Below are 20,378 nucleotides of genomic sequence, written 5' to 3'. Positions count from 1 at the left end.
AGGGCCCCCGGGCAGTGCGGGACAGGGTCCCCGGGCAGGGCGGGGCAGGGTCCCCGGGCAGGGCGAGACGGGGCGGGCAGGGCGAGACGGGGCCCCCGGGCAGTGTGGGACAGGGCCCCCGGGCAGTGCGGGACAGGGTCCCCGGGCAGGGCGGGGCAGGGTCCCCGGGCAGGGCGAGACGGGGCGGGCAGGGCGAGACGGGGCCCCCGGGCAGTGTGGGACAGGGCCCCCGGGCAGTGCGGGACAGGGTCCCCGGGCAGGGCGGGGCAGGGTCCCCGGGCAGGGCGAGACGGGGCGGGCAGGGCGAGACGGGGCCCCCGGGCAGTGTGGGACAGGGTCCCCGGGCAGGGCGAGACAGGGTCCCCGGGCAGTGTGGGACAGGGCCACGGGCAGGGCGAGACAGGGCCCCCGGGCAGTGTGGGACAGGGCCCCCGGGCAGGGCGGGACAGGGCCCCCGGGCAGTGTGGGACAGGGCCCCCGGGCAGTGTGGGACAGGGCCCCCGGGCAGGGCGGGACAGGGCCCCCGGGCAGTGTGGGACAGGGCCCCCGGGCAGGGCGAGACAGGGTCCCTGGGCAGGGCGAGACGGGGCCCCCGGGCAGGGCGGGACAGGGTCCCTGGGCAGGGCGAGACGGGGCCCCCGGGCAGGGCGAGACGGGGCCCCCGGGCAGGGCGAGACGGGGCGCCCGGGCAGGGCGAGACAGGAGTGATAACAAGAAACAGCAAAGGCTATGGGCCCCGACAATATCCCGGCTGTAGTGCTGAAGACTTGTGCTCCAGAACTAGCTGCGCCTCCAGCCAAGCTGTTCCAGTACAGCTACAACACTGGCATCCACCCGACAATGTGGAAAATTGACCAGGTATGTCCTGTCCACAAAAAGCAGGACAAATCCAATCCGGCCAATTACCGCCCCATCAGTCTACTCTCAATCATCACCAAAGTGATGGGACAGTGTAGAGGGAGCGTCACTCTGCATCTAACCCGTGCTGTACCTGCCCTGGGAGTGTTTGATGGGATAGTGTAGAGGGAGCTTTTCTGTGTATCTAACCCTGTACCTGCCCTGGGAGTGTTTGATGGGACAGTGTAGAGGGAGCTTTACTCTGTATCTAACCCTGTATCTGCCCTGGGAGTGTTTGACGGGACAGTGTAGAGGGAGCTTTACTCTGTATCTAACCCTGTACCTGCCCTGGGAGTGTTTGATGGGACAGTGCAGAGGGAGCTTTACTCTGTATCTAACCCTGTATCTGCCCTGGGAGTGTTTGACGGGACAGTGTAGAGGGAGCTTTACTCTGCATCTAACCCTGTACCTGTCCTGGGAGTGTTTGATGGACAGTGTAGAGGGAGCTTTACTCTGTATCTAACCCTGTACCTGTCCTGGGAGTGTTTGATGGACAGTGCAGAGGGAGCTTTACTCTGTATCTAACCCTGTACCTGCCCTGGGAGTGTTTGATGGGACAGTGTAGAGGGAGCTTTACTCTGTATCTAACCCTGTATCTGCCCTGGGAGTGTTTGACGGGACAGTGTAGAGGGAGCTTTACTCTGTATCTAACCCTGTACCTGCCCTGGGAGTGTTTGATGGGACAGTGTAGAGGGAGCTTTACTCTGTATCCAACCCTGTATCTGCCCTGGGAGTGTTTGATGGGAGAGTGTAGAGGGAGCTTTACTCTGTATCTAACCCTGTACCTGCCCTGGGAGTGTTTGATGGGACAGTGTAGAGGGAGCTTTACTCTGTATCTAACCCTGTACCTGCCCTTGGAGTGTTTGACGGGACAGTGTAGAGGGAGCTTTACTCTGTATCTAACCCTGTACCTGCCCTGGGAGTGTTTGATGGGACAGTGTAGAGGGAGCTTTACTCTGTATCTAACCCTGTACCTGCCCTGGGAGTGTTTGATGGGACAGTGTAGAGGGAGCTTTACTCTGTATCTAACCCTGTACCTGCCCTGGGAGTGTTTGATGGGACAGTGTAGAGGGAGCTTTACTCTGTATCTAACCCTGTACCTGACCCTGGGAGTGTTTGATGGGACAGTGTAGAGGGAGCTTTACTCTGTATCTCACCCTGTACCTGCCCTGGGAGTGTTTGATGGGACAGTGTAGAGGGAGCTTTACTCTGTATCTAACCCTGTACCTGCCCTGGGAGTGTTTGATGGGACAGTGTAGAGGGAGCTTTACTCTGTATCTAACCCTGTACCTGCCCTGGGAGTGTTTGATGGGACAGTGTAGAGGGAGCTTTACTCTGTATCTAACCCTGTACCTGCCCTGGGAGTGTTTGATGGGACACAGTCTGTACTTACGGGGAACGGCTCTGCTCCTTCCTGTATGACGAACCCCTCGATGACGTGAGTGAGGATATGGGGTTTTACGATGGCCTGTGGGGGTTTAATCTCCCCACCATGCCGTGCGCTGACTTTCAGGAGGGGTGGGGCAGTGAAGGTGCTGATGGAGGTGAGGACTGGAGGGCTGGAGTGGATCATGTCCACTTTACCTGAGGGCAACGAAGAGGAACAATGTTAATAACAGCTCCCCCTCCCCAGATTCCCCCTCCCCTCTCCCCCTTTCCCCCTCTCCTCTCCCACCGACCCCTCATTCCCCTCCCCTCATTCTCCCTCCCCTCTCCCAGCAACCCCTCTGCCCCTCCCCTCATTCCCCCTCCCCTCTCCCCGTCTCCTCTCCCACCGACCCCTCATTCCCCTCCCCTCATTCCACCAGCCCCTCATTCTCCCTCCCCTCTCCCAGCAACCCCTCTGCCCCTCCCCTCTCTTTATATCTCTCTCTCTCATAGAATCATAGAAGGTTTACAGTACAGAAGGAGGCCATTTGGTCCATCGAGCCCATGCCAGCTCTTTGCAAGAGCAATCCAGTTAATCCCACTCCCCGTCCTATCCCCGTAGTCCTGCAATTTTTTCCCTTCAAGTATTTATCCAGTGCCCTTTTGAAAGCCATGATTGAATCTGCCTCCACCACCCCCTCGGGCAGTGCATTCCAGATCACAACCACTCGATGTGTAAAAAGTTTTTCCTCATCTCACCTTTGGATCTTTTGCCAATCACCTTAAATCTGTGTCCTCTGGTTCTTGACCCTTCCACCAATGGGAACAGTTTCTCTCTATCTACTCTGTCTGGACCCCTCATGATTTTGAACCCCTCGATCAAATCTCCTCACAACCGTCTCTGTTCCAAGGAGAACAACCCCAGCTTCTCCAGTCTATCCAGGTAACTAAAGTCCCTCATCCCTGGAATCATTCCAGTAAATCTCTTCTGCGCCCTCTCTAAGGCCTTCACACTGTGCCCAGAACTGGACACAATACTCCAGTTGTGGCCGAACCAGTGTTTTATAAAGGTTCATCATAACCTCTTTGTTTTTGTACTCTATGCCTCTATTTCTAAAGCCCAGGATCCCGTATGCTTTTTAACCACTTTCTCAACCTGCCCTGCCACCTTCAGCGATTTGTGCACATAAACCCCCAGATCTCTCTGTTCCTGTACCCCTTTTAGAATTGTGCCCTCTAGTTTATATTGCCTCTCCTCGTTCTTCCTGCCAAAATGTTTCACTTCATACTTCTCTGCGTTAAATTTCATCTGCCACGTGTCCGCCCATTCCACCAGCCTGTCTATATCCTCTTGAAGTCTATCACTATCCTCCTCACTGTTCACTACACTTCCAAGTTTAGTGTCATCTGCAAATTTTGAAATTGTGCCCTGTACACCCAAGTCCAAGTCACTCTCTGTTTCTCACCCTGTCTCTCGCTCTCTCTCCCCGTCTATCTGCCGCTCACTCTCGGTCTCTCGCTCCCTCTCCCTCTCATTCCCTCTCCCTCTTGTTCCCTCTCCCACTGACTCTCGCTCCCTCTCCGTCCCTCTCTAGCTCTTTTTCGGCCAGTAGGGACATGATGGGCCGAATGGCCTCCTTCTGTGCCGTAACTTTCTATGAATCTGTCTCAGTCTCTCCCTCTCAGTCTCGCTCCCTGTCCCTCTCCCTCTCTCTGTCCCCCTCTCTGTCTCTCTCCCTCCATCTCTCCTCCCTGTCCCTCTCTCTCTCTCTCCCTCCCCCATCACTCTCCGTCCCTCTATCTCTCTCTCTCCCTCCCTGTCTCTCTCTCTCTTTCCCCCGTCCCTTCAGTACTCACATTGGCAGGATGTGACTAGTGGAGTCCCGCAGGGATCTGTCTTGGGGCCTCAATTATTCACAATATTTATTAACGACTTAGATGAAGGCATAGAAAGTCTCATATCTAAGTTTGCCGATGACACAAAGATTGATGGCATTGTCAGCAGTGTAGATGAAAACATAAAATTACAAAGCGATATTGATAGATTAGGTGAATGGGCAAAACTGTGGCAAATGGAATTCAATGTAGACAAATGTGAGGTCATCCACTTTGGATCAAAAAAGGATAGAACAGGGTACTTTCTAAATGGTAAAAAGTTAAAAACAGTGGATGTCCAAAGGGACTTAGGGGTTCAGGTACATCGATCATTGAAGTGTCATGAACAGGTGCAGAAAATAATCAATAAGGCTAATGGAATGCTGGCCTTTCTATCTAGAGGACTGGAGTACAAGGGGGCAGAAGTTATGCTGCAGCTATACAAAACCCTGGTTAGACCGCACCTGGAGTACTGAGAGCAGTTCTGGGCACCGCACCTTCGGAAGGACATATTGGCCTTGGAGGGAGTGCAGCGTAGGTTTACTAGAATGATACCCGGACTTCAAGGGTTAAGTTACGAGGAGAGATTACACAAATTGGGGTTGTATTCTCTGGAGTTTCGAAGGTTAAGGGGTGATCTGATCGAAGTTTATAAGATATTAAGGGGAACAGATAGGGTGGATAGAGAGAAACTATTTCCGCTGGTTGGGGATTCTAGGAGTAGGGGGCACAGTCTAAAAATTAGAGCCAGACCTTTCAGGAGTGAGATTAGAAAACATTTCTACACACAAAGGGCGGTAGAAGTTTGGAACTCTCTTCCACAAACGGCAATTGATACTAGCTCAATTGCTAAATTTAAATCTGAGACAGATAGCTTTTTGGCAATCAAAGGTATTAAGGGATATGGGCCAAAGGCAGGTATATGGAGTTAGATCACAGATCAGCCATGATCTTATCAAATGGCGGAGCAGGCATGAGGGGCTGAATGGCCTACTCCTGTTCCTATGTTCCCTGTCTCTCTCTCTCTCTCTCTCTCTCCCCCTCCCTGCCGCTCCCCCTCCCTCCCCCTCCCTGTCACTCTCTCTCACCCTCTCCCTCCCCAGCTCTTTTTTGGCCAGTACAGACACAATGGCCCGAAAGGCCTCTTTCTGTGCCGTAACTTTCTATGATTCTAACTCTCTCTCCCTCTGTTTGTCTGTCTTTCTCCCCCTCTCTGTCTGTCTGTCTGTCTGTCTTTCTCCCTCTCTCTCTCTCTGCCTCTCCCTCTCACTCTGTCTCTCCCCCTCCCTCTCTCCGGCTCTCCCTCTCTCTCCGACTCTCCCCCTCCGACTCTCCCCCTCTCCATCTCCCTCTGACTCTCCGTCTCCCTACCCCTTTCTCTGCCTCTCCCTCTCTCTTTCTGCCTCACCCTTCCTGTCCCTCTCCCTCCCTATCTCTCTCTCTGCCTCTCCATCCTTCTTTCCCTCTCTGTCCACCCTCTATCGCCCTCCTTGTCTCTCTCTTTCTCTCTCTCTCCCCCTCTGTGTGTGTGTCTCTCTCTCTCTCTCTCCTGCTCCCTGTCTCTCTCTCTCTCTCCCTCTTTCTCCCTCCCTGTCTCTCTCTCTCCCTCCCCTGCTTCCTGTCTCTCTCTCTCCCTCCTTCTTTCTCCCTCCCTGTCTCTCTCTCTCCCTCCCTCTCTCTCTCTCTCTCTCTCCCTCCCCTGCTTCGTGTCTCTCTCTCTCTCTCTCCCTCCTTCTTTCTCCCTCCCTGTCTCTCTTTCTCCCTCCCTGTCTCTCTCTCTCTCCCTCCCTCTCTCTCTCTCTCTCCCTCCCTAGCTCTTTTTCGGCCAGCACGGACACAATGGGCTGAAAGGCCTCCTTCTGTGCCGTAACTTTCTATGATTCTATCTCTCTCTCTCTGTTTGTCTGTCTTTCTCCCTCTGTCTCTCCCCTTCTGTCTCTCCGACTCTCCCTCCCTCCCTGTCCCTCTCTCTCTGCCTCTCCCTCTCCGCTTTTCCCTCCCTCTCTCTCTTCCTCTCCATCTCCCTCTGCCTCTCTCTCTCTCCCTCCTTGTAGAACCATAGAAAAGATACAGCACAGAAGGGGGCAATTCGGCCCATCGTGTCTGCGCCGGCTCGAAGAACAACCAGGTGCCCATTCTAATCCCACCTTCCAGCACCCGGTCCATAGCCCTGCAGCTTACAGCACTTTAGGTGCAGGTTCAGGTACTTTTTAAAAGGGATATGGGCCAAAGGCAGATATATGGAGTTAGATCATAGATCAGCCATGATCTTATCAAATGACGGAGCAGACTCGAGGGGCTGAATGGCCTCCTCCTGTTCCTATGTTCCTAAGTTGAGGGTCCCTGCCTCTACCAATATTCGGGCAGCGAATTACATACACCAACCACCCTCTGGGCAAAAAGGTTTTTCCTCATGTTCCCTCTAATCCTGCCGCCAATCAGCTTAAATCTGTGTCCTCCAGTTCTTGAACTCTCCGCTAGGGGAAACAGCTACTTCCTGTCTACTCCATCTGGGCCCCTCATAATTTTGTACACCTCAATCAAATCTCCCCTCAGCCTCCTCTGCTCCAAGGAAAACAACCCCAGCCTGTCCAATCTCTCCTCGGAGCTGCAATTTTCAAGCCCCGGCAACATTCTTGTAAATCTTCTCTGCACTCTCTCCAGAGCAATTACGTCCTTCCTGTAATGTGGTGACCAGAACTGCGCACAATACTCCAGCTGTGGCCTTACCAGCGTTTTATACATTTCCATCATTACATCCCTGCTTTTGTATTCTGTACCTCGGCTAATAACAGAGAGCATTCCGTATGCCTTCTTCACAACCTTATCTACCTGTACAGCCACCTTCAGGGACCTGTGCACATGCACTCCAAGGTCTCTCACTTCCTCTACCCCTCTCAATATATTCCCGTTTACTGCATATTCCCTTTTACTGTTTGCCCTCCCGAAGTGCATTACCTCACACTTCTCCGGGTTGAACTCCATTTGCCACTTTTCCACACACTCCACCAACCCATTGATATCTTCTTGGAGTCTACAGCTATCCTCTTCACTATCAACTACACGGACAATTTTTGTGTCATCTGCAAATTTGCCAATCATGCCCCCTACATTCAAGTCCAAATCATTAATATAAACCACAAACGGCAAGGGACCCAACACTGAGCCCTGTGGCACACCACTGGAAACAGATTTCAAATCGAAAAGGCACCCTTTGTTTCCTGTTACTGAGCCAATTTTGGATCCAATTTGCCACATTTCCCTGTATCCCACGGGCTTTTACCTTTCTGACCAGTCTGCCATGTGGGACCTTGTCAAATGCCTTACTAAAATCCATGTAGACAACATCCACTGCACTGCCCTCATCAATCCTCCTTGTCACTTCCTCAAAGAATTCAATCAGATTTGTAAGGCATGACCTTCCCTGAACAAATCCATGCTGACAATCCCTGATTAAACCATGCCTTTCCAAGTGACAGTTTATCCTATCTCTCAGTATTGATTCTAATAGTTTGCCCACCACCGAGGTAAGACTGACCGGCCTATAATTGTTCGGCCTTTCCCTCGTACCCTTTTTAAACAATGGTGCTACGTTTGCAGTCTTCCAGTCCTCCGGTACCTCCCCTGAATCTAGTGAGGATTGGAAAATGATCCTCAGAGCATCCGCTATTTCCTCCCTGGCTTCCTTCAATAGTCCAGGAAACAATCCATCCGGCCCTGGTGACTTATCAACTTTCAAGGATTCCAGTCCCTCTGGTACTTCCTCTCTCGTTATGTTTACCTTATCTAATATTTCACACCTCTCCTCTTTAACTACTACGTCCGGATCATCCCTTTCCTTAGTGAATACGGAGACAAAATATTCATTTAAAACCCTACCCACATCCTCTGCTTCTACACACAAGTTACCCTTATCATCCCTGATAGGTCCCATCTTTTCCTGAGCTATCCTCTTATTCATAATGTACTGATAAAACATCTTTTTTAATCTTACTAGCCAATATCTTTTCATGCCCTCTCTTTGCTTTCCATATTTCCTTTTTTACGTCAGCCCTGTAATTTCTATACTCCTCTAGGCTTTCTGCAGTATTTAGTTTTCTGTGACAGTCATACGCTTTCTTTTTCTGCTTTATCTTGCCCCGTCTCTCTCTCTCTCCTTTCCTGTCTCTCTGTCTCTCCCTCCCTCTCTCACTCCCCCTCACTGTCTCTCTCTCTCTCTCACTGTCTCTCTCGCTCTCCTTTCCTGTCTCTCTCTCTCTCCCTCCCTCTCTCACTCCCCCTCACTGTCTCTCTCTCTCTCACTGTCTCTCTCGCTCTCCCTTCCTGTCTCTCTCTCTCTCACTGTCTCTCTCTCTCTCTCTCCCTCGCTGTCTCTCTCTCTCTCCTTTCCTGTCTCTCTCTCTCTCACTCCCTCTCTCACTCCCCCTCACTGTCTCTCCCTCTCTCTCTCCCTCAGTCTCTCTCTCTCTCCCCCTCACTATCTCTCTCCCCCTCACTATCTCTCTCCCCCTCACTGCCTCTCTCTCTCTCCCCCTCACTGCCTCTCTCTCTCCCCCTCACTGCCTCTCTCTCTCCCCCTCACTGCCTCTCTCTCCCCCTCACTGCCTCTCTCTCTCCCCCTCACTGCCTCTCTCTCTCCCCCTCACTGCCTCTCTCTCTCCCCCTCACTGCCTCTCTCTCTCCCCCTCACTGCCTCTCTCTCTCCCCCTCACTGCCTCTCTCTCTCTCCCCCTCACTGCCTCTCTCTCTCCCCCTCACTGCCTCTCTCTCTCCCCCTCACTGCCTCTCTCTCCCCCTCACTGCCTCTCTCTCCCCCCTCACTGCCTCTCTCTCTCCCCCTCACTGCCTCTCTCTCTCCCCCTCACTGCCTCTCTCTCTCCCCCTCACTGCCTCTCTCTCTCCCCCTCACTGCCTCTCTCTCTCCCCCTCACTGCCTCTCTCTCTCCCCCTCACTGCATCTCTCTCTCCCCCTCACTGCCTCTCTCTCTCCCCCTCACTGCATCTCTCTCTCCCCCTCACTGCCTCTCTCTCTCCCCCTCACTGCCTCTCTCTCTCCCCCTCACTGCCTCTCTCTCTCTACACCTCACTGCCTCTCTCTCCCCCTCACTGCCTCTCTCTCTCCCCCTCACTGCCTCTCTCTCTCCCTCACTGCCTCTCTCTACACCTCACTGCCTCTCTCTCTCCCTTCCTGTCTCTCTCCCTTTCTCTCCCTTCCTGTCTCTCTTACTCTCTCCCTCCCTCTCTCTCTCTCCCTCCCTAGCTCTTTTTCGGCCAGCACGGACACAATGGGCCGAAAGGTCTCCTTCTGTGCCATAGCTTTCTATGATTCTATCTCTCGCTCCCTCTCTGTTTGTCTGTCTTTTTCCCCCTCTCTCTGCCTCTCCCTATCTCTCTGACTGTCTCTCCCTCTCTCTCTGCCTCTCCCTTCCTGTCCCTCTCCCTGCCTATCTCTCTGCCTCTCTGTCCCTCTTTCCCCCTCTTTCTGTCTTTCTCCCCCTCCCTCTCTCTCTCTAACTCTCCACCTTTCTCCCTGTCCCTCTTCTGACTCTCCCTCTCTCTCTCTCCGCATCACCCTCTCTCTCTCTGCCTCTCCCTTCCGGACCATCTCCCTCTGCCTCTCTCTCCTTTCTTGTCTCTCTCTCTCTCTCCCTTCCTGTCTTTCTCTCTCTCTCCCTTCCACCCTGTCTCTCTCTCTCGATCTCCCCCCCAACCCAGTCCCTCTCCCTCTCCCTCCCTGACTCTTTGTCTCTCTGTCCCTCTCCCTCCCTGTCCCTGCCTCTCACTCTGACACTACCTCTCCCACGCTGACACTCTCCCTCCCTCCCTGTCCCTTCCCTCTCTCTGTCCCTCCCCTCCCTGTCCCTGCCTCTCACTCTAACACTATCTCTCCCACGCTGACACTCTCCCTCCCTCCCTGTCCCTTCCCTCTCTCTGTCCCTCCCCTCCCTGTCCCTGCCTCTCACTCTAACACTATCTCTCCCACGCTGACACTCTCCCTCCCTCCCTGTCCCTTCCCTCTCTCTGTCCCTCCCCTCCCTGTCCCTGCCTCTCACTCTAACACTATCTCTCCCACGCTGACACTCTCCCTCCCTCCCTGTCCCTTCCCTCTCTCTGTCCCTCCCCTCCCTGTCCCTGCCTCTCACTCTAACACTATCTCTCCCACGCTGACACTCTCCCTCCCTCCCTGTCCCTTCCCTCTCTCTGTCCCTCCCCTCCCTGTCCCTGCCTCTCACTCTAACACTATCTCTCCCTCGCTGACACTCTCCCTCCCTCCCTCCCTGCCTCTCCCACTCCCCGTCACTCTCTCCCTCTCTCTCCGACTGTATCCGCTGCTGACCTCCAGGAGAAAGTTTCTGCTCTTGAACTGTTGTCAATATGTTAGGAGTGAGCTGGGGTGGGTCCAGGGTCGATGTACTGAGTTTCTCGGTGAAAACTTTCTCCTCTTCATCCTCGGCCTTCCTCTTCACTCCCACAACCGCAGTCTTCAGCTTCAGGAAAGGAGAAGATTAGTTAGAGCTGAGTCAACCCCGACCTCTCCCCGACCCCTCACCCCATCACATACCCGACCTCTCCCCGACCCCTCACCCCATCACATACCCGACCTCTCCCCGACCCCTCACCCCATCACATACCCGACCTCTCCCCGACCCCTCACCCCATCACATACCCGACCTCTCCCCGACCCCTCACCCCATCACATACCCGACCTCTCCCCGACCCCTCACCCCATCACATACCCGACCTCTCCCCGACCCCTCACCCCATCACATACCCGACCTCTCCCCGACCCCTCACCCCATCACATACCCGACCTCTCCCCGACCCCTCACCCCATCACATACCCGACCTCTCCCCGACCCCTCACCCCATCACATACCCGACCTCTCCCCGACCCCTCACCCCATCACATACCCGACCTCTCCCCGACCCCTCACCCCATCACAATACCCCGATCACCCCCGACCCCTCACCCCATCACATACCCGACCTCTCCCCGACCCCTCACCCCATCACATACCCGACCTCTCCCCGACCCCTCACCCTGAGAATCCCTACGTGGTCAGTTTTCGGTAAAATATTAAAATGTCTACGTGGCAAAGAAGCAGAATGCAAAATGGTTAGAAAGGGTTAATTAGTTAGTAACTGAGATTGATACAAGTGGCCTGGCCCTCCTGCTGGGCCATATGTTTGCTTCGTCAGCAGGGTTGCATGGTCTTAGCAATGTAGAGTCTTTGATGTGAGTCAAGGACTGGTCTGAATGTCTCCATGTTTATGGCAGATCAATATAGGTAACGAGCTTAGCCAAAGTTGAAGGACATTCCAGGTTGGGAGATAAGGAACAGAAGGAACAGGGAAGAACATTAAAAGTTGGAAAGTGAGGAAGTTATCCCCTTTGATGTCTAACAGCAGCATGATCAGCACATGGACGATTTATGATTGGCCGGAAATAATGTAACCTCGCATGGCAACCTATGCCCGGCTTATGATTGGTGTTGACCCTCGTTAAGTATGTTCCAACCCTATTGATTTGTATAAAAACGTGTGGATTTCTGTATGTTTTTGTTCTTGCTCTGCCAGCATAGAGGGACTCTATCAGGAGTCCAAATCAATGCTGCAGACTAAGAACCCTGCTATTAAAGATGTGTTGAACTTTAAAATGTATTCGACTTCAGTTATTACTGAACCAGACTGAGGGGAAAGAATCCGGATCGTCATTTGGTGGCAGCGGTGGGATCTTAACGGTCGTTCACCGAGAGTTCGCGGAGTAAGAGGCGGATTGTCTCAGACACGGAGGAAGGAAATGGCGCCCCGATGTAAGTAGTCTTAATTTACTATGTCGGTTTTCCTCCAATCCGTCAGTCTGACGATGAATCGTCCAATCGCTAACACTCGTGTGCGTCCTTACAAGATTCAGGTCAGTCTGGCGAATACACAGATATAGCAGGAAGAGGTCAGTGGTCGAATATCACTGAGGGAATAACGTGTAAGCGGTAGGTCAGTGGTTAATATCACTGAGGGTAGTCAGGGTTTAAGTTCCTGATGATTGGATATAAACAGGAACTATTGATAAAACTTAGATGCCGGAAAAAAAAGGCTCAGGAATTAATTTGGAAAAATAACAGAGGTACCACAGCCAAAGAACTAATTGCTTTATGGAGACAGTACTGTAAAAAATATGGATAGAATTAAGTGACTAGACAAACGTTTAAAAGACAGAGACCCGAAAAAGAAAGGTTTTGTTGTTTAAGTGTACTGTCCCTTTAAAAAGCCTGTCTTGATCAGTGTTTTTTTTGTCGGTGTTGTGGGCCACGCCCCCTTCTTACTGTGTCTTGTGTGTTTTCTTCCTTTGTGTAATGTATCTGTCTTGTCGTGTGTTTAATTCTGATACTGCCGAATTAAAATTGGAGTTATTGAGGTTAAGTGACCTATTAAATTCTGGTTCTTATAAAGTGTGGGAATGTTAAATTCCAGACATGGGATCTTCAAAAAATTGGCATTTTGAATGTTTATTTTGTGATTGGCTGTGGTTTAAAAAGAGGTTAAAAATTAACGGGATAGATTAAAAAACTATCTGGTATCACTGTGATAGGAAAAGTCGGAAAGTTGGAACAGCTCGGAGTGTTGATTATAATCACATCCACTAAAAGTATGTGAAAAAATAGTGTGCAAAAATATAGTATAAAGCAATCCACAAATGTGAGAAGTAAAAAAATCAGTCAAACCTGTGTGAAGAGAAATTTTGAAGGTGGGAACTTAATCTCAAAAGGGAGAAGGATCAAGTTACTCCTACCACAAGAGCAAGTTAATATTAACCCCTTCCATCCCAAGAAGCCAGACTGTCATGCCAAGACCAGTTCAAACAGATAGAAATGACCCAGTCGGTTGAGAACTGTCTGAGGCTTGCCCAGAACACAGGTGAACATGAGGTAACAATTGGTATAGGTTATATTAGTAAAATTGTCCCAATCACTCGGAAATGCCAAAGGCTACAATTGACTGAGATATAAGTTTTCACGCTACAGTGAAAAATTGATAAGAAAGGAATGTAAAACAAATCATATGAAAAGGAAGCATAGGTTAGACAATTGGAAGTCCATTACTTGAGCTATGTACTGACACAGGGTACTAAACGCCTATCAGTTTTACCCTGCCACAGTATGATAAGGAAGTTTTGACAAGTTCTGGGGCTGTTCAATTTTATTTGAAATTAATAGTAGAATACAAGATCTGACCAAAGAGGGGAGACCTTCCCTGACAAATTATATAACTCGCATTGAGACTGCTAAGAAAACTCAACAATTAGATCAACACCTCCTAACTCAAGTGTTAAAACAAAGAGCCACATGGAATGAAGGTGGACATCGTAAAAAGAGATAGGCAAATATGGAGACGTAAAGATCTGTGATAAGTGATACAGCAACTGCCTTTGCCTCAGTTGTTAACACCATTGATTTGACAACATCAGATCAAAAGGTCAGAGATTTAGGGTCTCGCATTAAAGATATATTAAAAGATAAATGAAAATACAGATAAGGAATTGTCTGAGGATCAAATGCTGACCATATATTTGCAAAGGATAGCTACAGTGCTAGAAACACACATGCCCAAACCATTAATAAATTAATAAAAGAGGAATATAACGTATCTTAGCAGGCGGCTGCTAATGATATGTGCTTAATGTGGTTACATCTTGAAAACACAGAGATTCGGACTTGGAGTTAGAAATTCCAGTCTGCAGCCCTGCGTACATCTGTATGTGGAAGAGACAGTGTTTATTTCAGACAGGCTGCGTGCTTCAGAGAGAGTGGAACTCGGCAAATTCTCTCTCCTGTTTTGTTTTCTAAATTTGTTTCGGGTATAGGGATTATTCCTTTGGATAAATAAATAATAAATGAAGATTTGACAAATTAATCACTTGGGCTCTCAAGAAGAGCCGCAATGGATTTTCTGTGTTTCTTTTAAAACAGGTGACCCTGGTTTTTTTTTGGGGACCACGTGAGTGTTGATGGTGCAGGATTACCAAGAGTAGTTACAAAGTTACGGTGCAACCTTTGCTGGAGAAATTTGGTGCAGGAAACGATCCAGTGGTGTTAAAGATTTAAGACTTTAGCTGCAGACATCAGCGGATACCAAATGTCACAGCGTGGTGATATCAACCTGATTCTCTTCTTTTGAAAACATTTTTATTTGTTTTGTTTTAACCTATTTGTTGTCTTCCGAGACAGAATGCTCGAGGTGGGGAGATATGGGAATTTCTCTAAAGTCATTGAATTGGGCATGATAAAAAAATCAATCTGGCATAAATATACAATCTAGTGGAAGTCAGGAAAGTGTAGTTGAGAATAGTAAATTGATAGCTTTCTCGTGGAGATATTTGTGTCCTTGCCTATAATGAATAATGAGAAAAATACACTCAATAGCCTGGCCACTACCCTGACATCGGGACCATGCAGGGGAAGATAAGCACTCTAGACACCCCTGATCTTTTTGATAAGATAACCTGAAAACCTAAGAGTGGCTACAGTGGACATAAAAGATACAAATGTATGTTGCCATCATCTGAAACGGAGACCAGGATGAAGAACATGATTACAAAGGCCTATGGCCTGGTGAGCTATTGCAACCACTCTTTAAACAAACCAGTTGCTTTTACAGGACTGAATCCTACAGGACATATGATGTGTGCCATGGAAAATGTTCGGAAATACCATGAGGAAGAAGAGACTGGCCAGCAGAAAGTTAATATCCAAGAACACTAAGCTCATTCCTATGAGATGCTGCTAGTATGCGGAGATACATGAAGAAGATACATTGAAGAATGAGTCTCAGACAGGCTCAGTTACTTGACAACAGCACAACAGGAAAATGGTTAATGTGGTCCAGGCGAGTGAGAAATCCTTTTAAACAAGGCACTGACACATGGTCCATAGAGAAACCAACTAATTAATGAAACAGTCAGGAAACACTGGTATCAATCAAAAGGACTGAAATTAAAGTAAAGAGGGACACAGTAATTTGGATTTCCAAAATTCAGGGTTAGGTTCCCATCAGTTAACAATAAGATTGGGAGAAACAATATTTAGAAGATATCCGCACGATGGATACAAAATTACAAGATTATGAGGGGCCCAGATAAAGTAGACAGGAAGTACCTGTTTCCCCTAGCAGAGGGTTCAAGAACTAGAGGACGTAGATTTAAGCTGATTGGCTGGAACAAAATTAAAGGGATGTGTTACTAGACATGCTGTCACTGTGTGTCCACATAGTGTTGGACACAGCCTAGAAGCACAGTGTGGGTTTAATAATACCGGTACCAATCCGGATATTAACTGTACCATGGAGGCCCTAGAGGCGGATCTAAAACCCACTTAATTGGTATATGCCGGAGAGGGCGAATACTGTGTTACAACTAATTTGAAAACGTTTAAATATGCCAATCTAACTTGTGATATTTTAAGTCCAGAATTCTACTCCATTTCTGAAGTCCTGGTTCGGATTGGACCCGAGGAACTGGTAGAGATACACCGGCATAACCTCACCACCGTACAAGTTTCTGAGAATGTCAGAAAGGACTTAAAAGCATATCAGGACACATTTGGGTATCTGACACCCCTGTTGCCTAAATACTTGGAAGCATTGCGAATGGAGATACGCCTCTCCCAGAAGGTTTATTATAACCTACAACAGGACAATAACAACATTAAGCATGACATTGACCAAATTAAAGTCACCACCTGGTGAAATGACCTCTGGAATTTGGGACTGAATATACAGATCCATCCTTGGATTAGATTAGTTTCATATGTATTAGTCGTAGTGCAGTTTGTTGTAATGTGCTTCTTGATTTTCATTGCATGTAATTAATGTAAGCAGAGGATGAAGGGTTTGGCAAAGATAGTAAAACAGAGCCTGGGTGAGAATGTCCCCATTGTCTCTGTGGTTTCAACTAAGAACACATCTTAATGGTACCGGGAGTAGCACCCGCTGGGGTAAGGTGCATGTAAAAGGGAAGACAATTATAGTTTGATAGGATTATCAGATGCTCTGCCTCTCTTCCACCCGGACTGGTGGCCAACACGAAGGGAACCTGGTTAAGATGAGGTACAGCATCTAACGGGATATTGTAGGGAGAATTTGGATTAAGGGATATAATGGGGAGGGTACCAATTCACAGGTGTAAAATGGTCTGAAAGGTACCATTCAGTCTAGTTAGGCTGGAAACAAAATATAAAGCACCATGGGATATTTGACTATGTTAGCCTTTTCAAACTAACATGAATAGGTTTAGCTGACCAAGGACATTCGCAACTTACTTGAGAGATGTTTAGAAGGAGTCTGTTCCTGAGAACAGATAAGATACAAAGGCGTATTGATGAAACATGTCTGTGTTCTATTGGGACTTCTCTAGTTCAAGGGCTAGTCATATTCATTGTTGTAAACAATTTTACAACACCAAGTTATAGTCCAGCAATTTTATTTTAAATTCACAAGCTTTCGGAGGCTTCCCCCTTCCTCAGGTGAACGATGTGAAATGAATCCGGATCGTCAACCCCATCACAATACCCCGATCACCCCCGACCCCTCACCCCATCACATACCCGACCTCTCCCCGACCCCTCACCCCATCACATACCCGACCTCTCCCCGACCCCTCACCCCATCACATACCCGACCTCTCACATCGTTCACCTGAGGAAGGGGGAAGCCTCCGAAAGCTTGTGAATTTAAAATAAAATTGCTGGACTATAACTTGGTGTTGTAAAATTGTTTACAATTGTCAACCCCAGTCCATCACCGGCATCTCCACATCATATTCATTGTTATAATTCTTATAGTTTATTGCTTACTTAAATGTTGCTGCACTGCAGAACCAGTGAGCACCGTAATAATTGGTTATCATAAAATGATAAAAGGGGGGAATGAGAATCCCTACGTGGTCAGTTTTCGGTAAAATATTAAAATGTCTACGTGGCAAAGAAGCAGAATGCAAAATGGTTAGAAAGGGTTAATTAGTTAGTAACTGAGATTGATACAAGTGGCCTGGCCCTCCTGCTGGGCCATATGTTTGCTTCGTCAGCAGGGTTGCATGGTCTTAGCAATGTAGAGTCTTTGATGTGAGTCAAGGACTGGTCTGAATGTCTCCATGTTTATGGCAGATCAATATAGGTAACGAGCTTAGCCAAAGTTGAAGGACATTCCAGGTTGGGAGATAAGGAACAGAAGGAACAGGGAAGAACATTCTAAGTTGGAAAGTGAGGAAGTTATCCCCTTTGATGTCTAACAGCAGCATGATCAGCACATGGACGATTTATGATTGGCCGGAAATAATGTAACCTCGCATGGCAACCTATGCCCGGCTTATGATTGGTGTTGACCCTCGTTAAGTATGTTCCAACCCTATTGATTTGTATAAAAACGTGTGGATTTCTGTATGTTTTTGTTCTTGCTCTGCCAGCATAGAGGGACTCTATCAGGAGTCCAAATCAATGCTGCAGACTAAGAACCCTGCTATTAAAGATGTGTTGAACTTTAAAATGTATTCGACTTCAGTTATTACTGAACCAGACTGAGGGGAAAGAATCCGGATCGTCAACCCCATCACAATACCCCGATCACCCCCGACCCCTCACCCCATCACATACCCGACCTCTCCCCGACCCCTCACCCCATCACATACCCGACCTCTCCCCGACCCCTCACCCCATCACATACCCGACCTCTCCCCGACCCCTCACCCCATCACATACCCGACCTCTCACCCCATCACATACCCGACCTCTCACCCCATCACATACCCGACCTCTCCCCGACCCCTCACCCCATCACATACCCGACCTCTCCCCGACCCCTCACCCCATCACAATACCCCGATCACCCCCGACCCCTCACCCCATCACATACCCGACCTCTCCCCGACCCCTCACCCCATCACATACCCGACCTCTCCCCGACCCCTCACCCCATCACATACCCGACCTCTCCCCGACCCCTCACCCCATCACATACCCAACCTCTCCCCGACCCCTCACCCCATCACATACCCGACCTCTCCCCGACCCCTCACCCTATCACAATACCCGACCTCTCCCCGATCACCACCCGACCCCTCACCCCATCACAATACCCCGATCACCACCCGACCCCTCACCCCATCACAATACCCCGATCACCCCCGACCCCTCACCCCATCACAATACCCCGATCACCCCCGACCCCTCACCCCATCACAATACCCCGATCACCACCCGACCCCTCACCCCATCACATACCCGACCTCTCCCCGACCCCTCACCCCATCACAATACCCCGATCACCCCCGACCCCTCACCCCATCACAATACCCCGATCACCCCCGACCTCTCACCCCATCACAATACCCCGATCACCCCCGACCCCTCACCCCCTCACCACCCCCGACCCCTCACCCCATCACAATACCCCGATCACCCCCGACCCCTCACCCCCTCACCCCCCGATCACCCCCCGACCTCTCACCCCATCACCCTCATGTTCTCACTCACCGGCAGAGGCTGCAGGTGGAAGACGGATGGAGTCGGATTCACAATGGAGGCCTGGGCCTGGGGCTGGGGCTGGGCCTGGTCCTTGGCCTGAGCCTGGTCCTGAGCCGGGGCCTGAGCCTGGCTGAGGCTGTGGACCGTGCCTGTCATCGGAGCCTGCACCAGGCCAATGGCCTGGGTCTGCGTGGATGCCGATGCCTGCAGCATGGCCCCTGGGCCACAGCCTGAGGCCTGGGCCTGGACCTGTCCTGAGCCCATTCCCCCTGTTGCTGGGTGCGACTGGGCCACAAATTTGGCCGCGACCTGGAGGTGGGTGGAGCTGCTCTGGACTTTGATTGGTTGGATGGCCTGTTTGGGCAGCAGAGGGACCGGGGCTTGTTTGAGGGGTTGGAGCTGGGAGCAGGCCTGGGGCTGGGGCTGGGGCTGGGAGCAGGCCTGGGGCTGGGGCTGGGGCTGGGGCTGGGAGCAGGCCTGGGGCTGGGGCTGGGAGCAGGGATGGGCCTGGGGCTGGGAGCAGGGCTGGGCCTGGGAGCAGGCCTGGGGCTGGGCTTGGGAGCAGGGCTGCGGCTGGGCCTGGGCCGGGGAGCAGGCCAGGGGCTGGGCCGGGGAGCAGGCCTGGGGCTGGGCCTGGGCCGGGGAGCAGGCCAGGGGCTGGGCCTGGGCCTGGGCCTGTTTGTGGAGTTGGGAGCAGGCCTGGGGCTGGGACTGGGCCTGGGCCTGTTTGTGGAGCTGGGAGCAGGCCTGGGGCTGGGGCTGGGCCTGGACGACCAGCGTCTGGCTGTGGGGCGATGGTTGGCACTGGGCCTGGTGCAGACGGGACGAGCTGTGCATCAGCTGGGACTGGCGATGCTGGATGTGCTGCTGGTGATGGATCAGCAGCTGTTTCTGCTGGAGGTGCTGATGGATCAGGGGATAAGGCTGGATCTGGGTGTAAGTACAAGCTGCAAAAGAAAGCAAGAAACAATCGTCAGCAGGTCTGTCCGACCCTCTCCACTCAGGACAGGTCCCGAGGTATCACGCAACCCCACACAATCCATTAATCCCAACTCCCCACCCTCTCCCCCATATCCCTCAATCACACCTCCCCACACTGGGGGGGTATCGCTGCTCCGTCTCCCTGTCCTACACTGGGTGGTGTATCCTGATCTCTCTCTCTGTCCCACACTGGGTGGTGTATCCTGATCTCTCTCTGTCCCACTCTGGGTGGTGTATCCTGATCTCTCTCTGTCCCACTCTGGGTGGTGTATCCTGATCTCTCTCTGTCCCACACTGGGTGGTGCATCCTGATCTCTCTCTGTCCCACTCTGGGTGGTGTATCCTGATCTCTCTCTGTCCCACACTGGGTGGTGTATTCTGATCTCTCTCTGTCCCACTCTGGGTGGTGTATTCTGATCTCTCTCTGTCCCACTCTGGGTGGTGTATCCTGATCTCTCTCTGTCCCACACTGGGTGGTGTATCCTGATCTCTCTCTGTCCCACACTGGGTGGTGTATCCTGATCTCTCTCTGTCCCACACTGGGTGGTGTATCCTGATCTCTCTCTCTGTCCTACACTGGGTGGTGTATCCTGATCTCTCTCTGTCCTACACTGGGTGGTGTATCCTGATCTCTCTCTGTCCCACACTGGGTGGTGTATCCTGATCTCTCTCTGTCCTACACTGGGTGGTGTATCCTGATCTCTCTCTGTCCCACACTGGGTGGTGTATCCTGATCTCTCTCTC

General features: G+C 51.0%; 1 protein-coding gene across 1 annotated transcript in view; it reads right to left on the bottom strand.

The window, feature by feature from the left end:
* Positions 1–20,378, bottom strand: part of LOC137317331 (polyhomeotic-like protein 1) — a 128,259-nt gene that overhangs the window by 35,484 nt on the left and 72,397 nt on the right. Inside the window, exons 5-7 of the mRNA XM_067980743.1 lie at positions 18,663–19,600; positions 10,478–10,628; positions 2,291–2,481 (exon numbers count right to left, since the gene is read on the bottom strand). Of these exons, the coding sequence (XP_067836844.1) occupies positions 2,291–2,481; positions 10,478–10,628; positions 18,663–19,600 (1,280 nt within the window). The remainder of the gene's footprint in view (positions 1–2,290; positions 2,482–10,477; positions 10,629–18,662; positions 19,601–20,378) is intronic.

The sequence above is a fragment of the Heptranchias perlo genome, unplaced genomic scaffold (assembly GCF_035084215.1).
Source record: "Heptranchias perlo isolate sHepPer1 unplaced genomic scaffold, sHepPer1.hap1 HAP1_SCAFFOLD_609, whole genome shotgun sequence".
NCBI classification, from domain to species: Eukaryota; Metazoa; Chordata; class Chondrichthyes; order Hexanchiformes; family Hexanchidae; genus Heptranchias; species Heptranchias perlo.
This window is presented reverse-complemented; position numbering and strand designations above follow the sequence as displayed.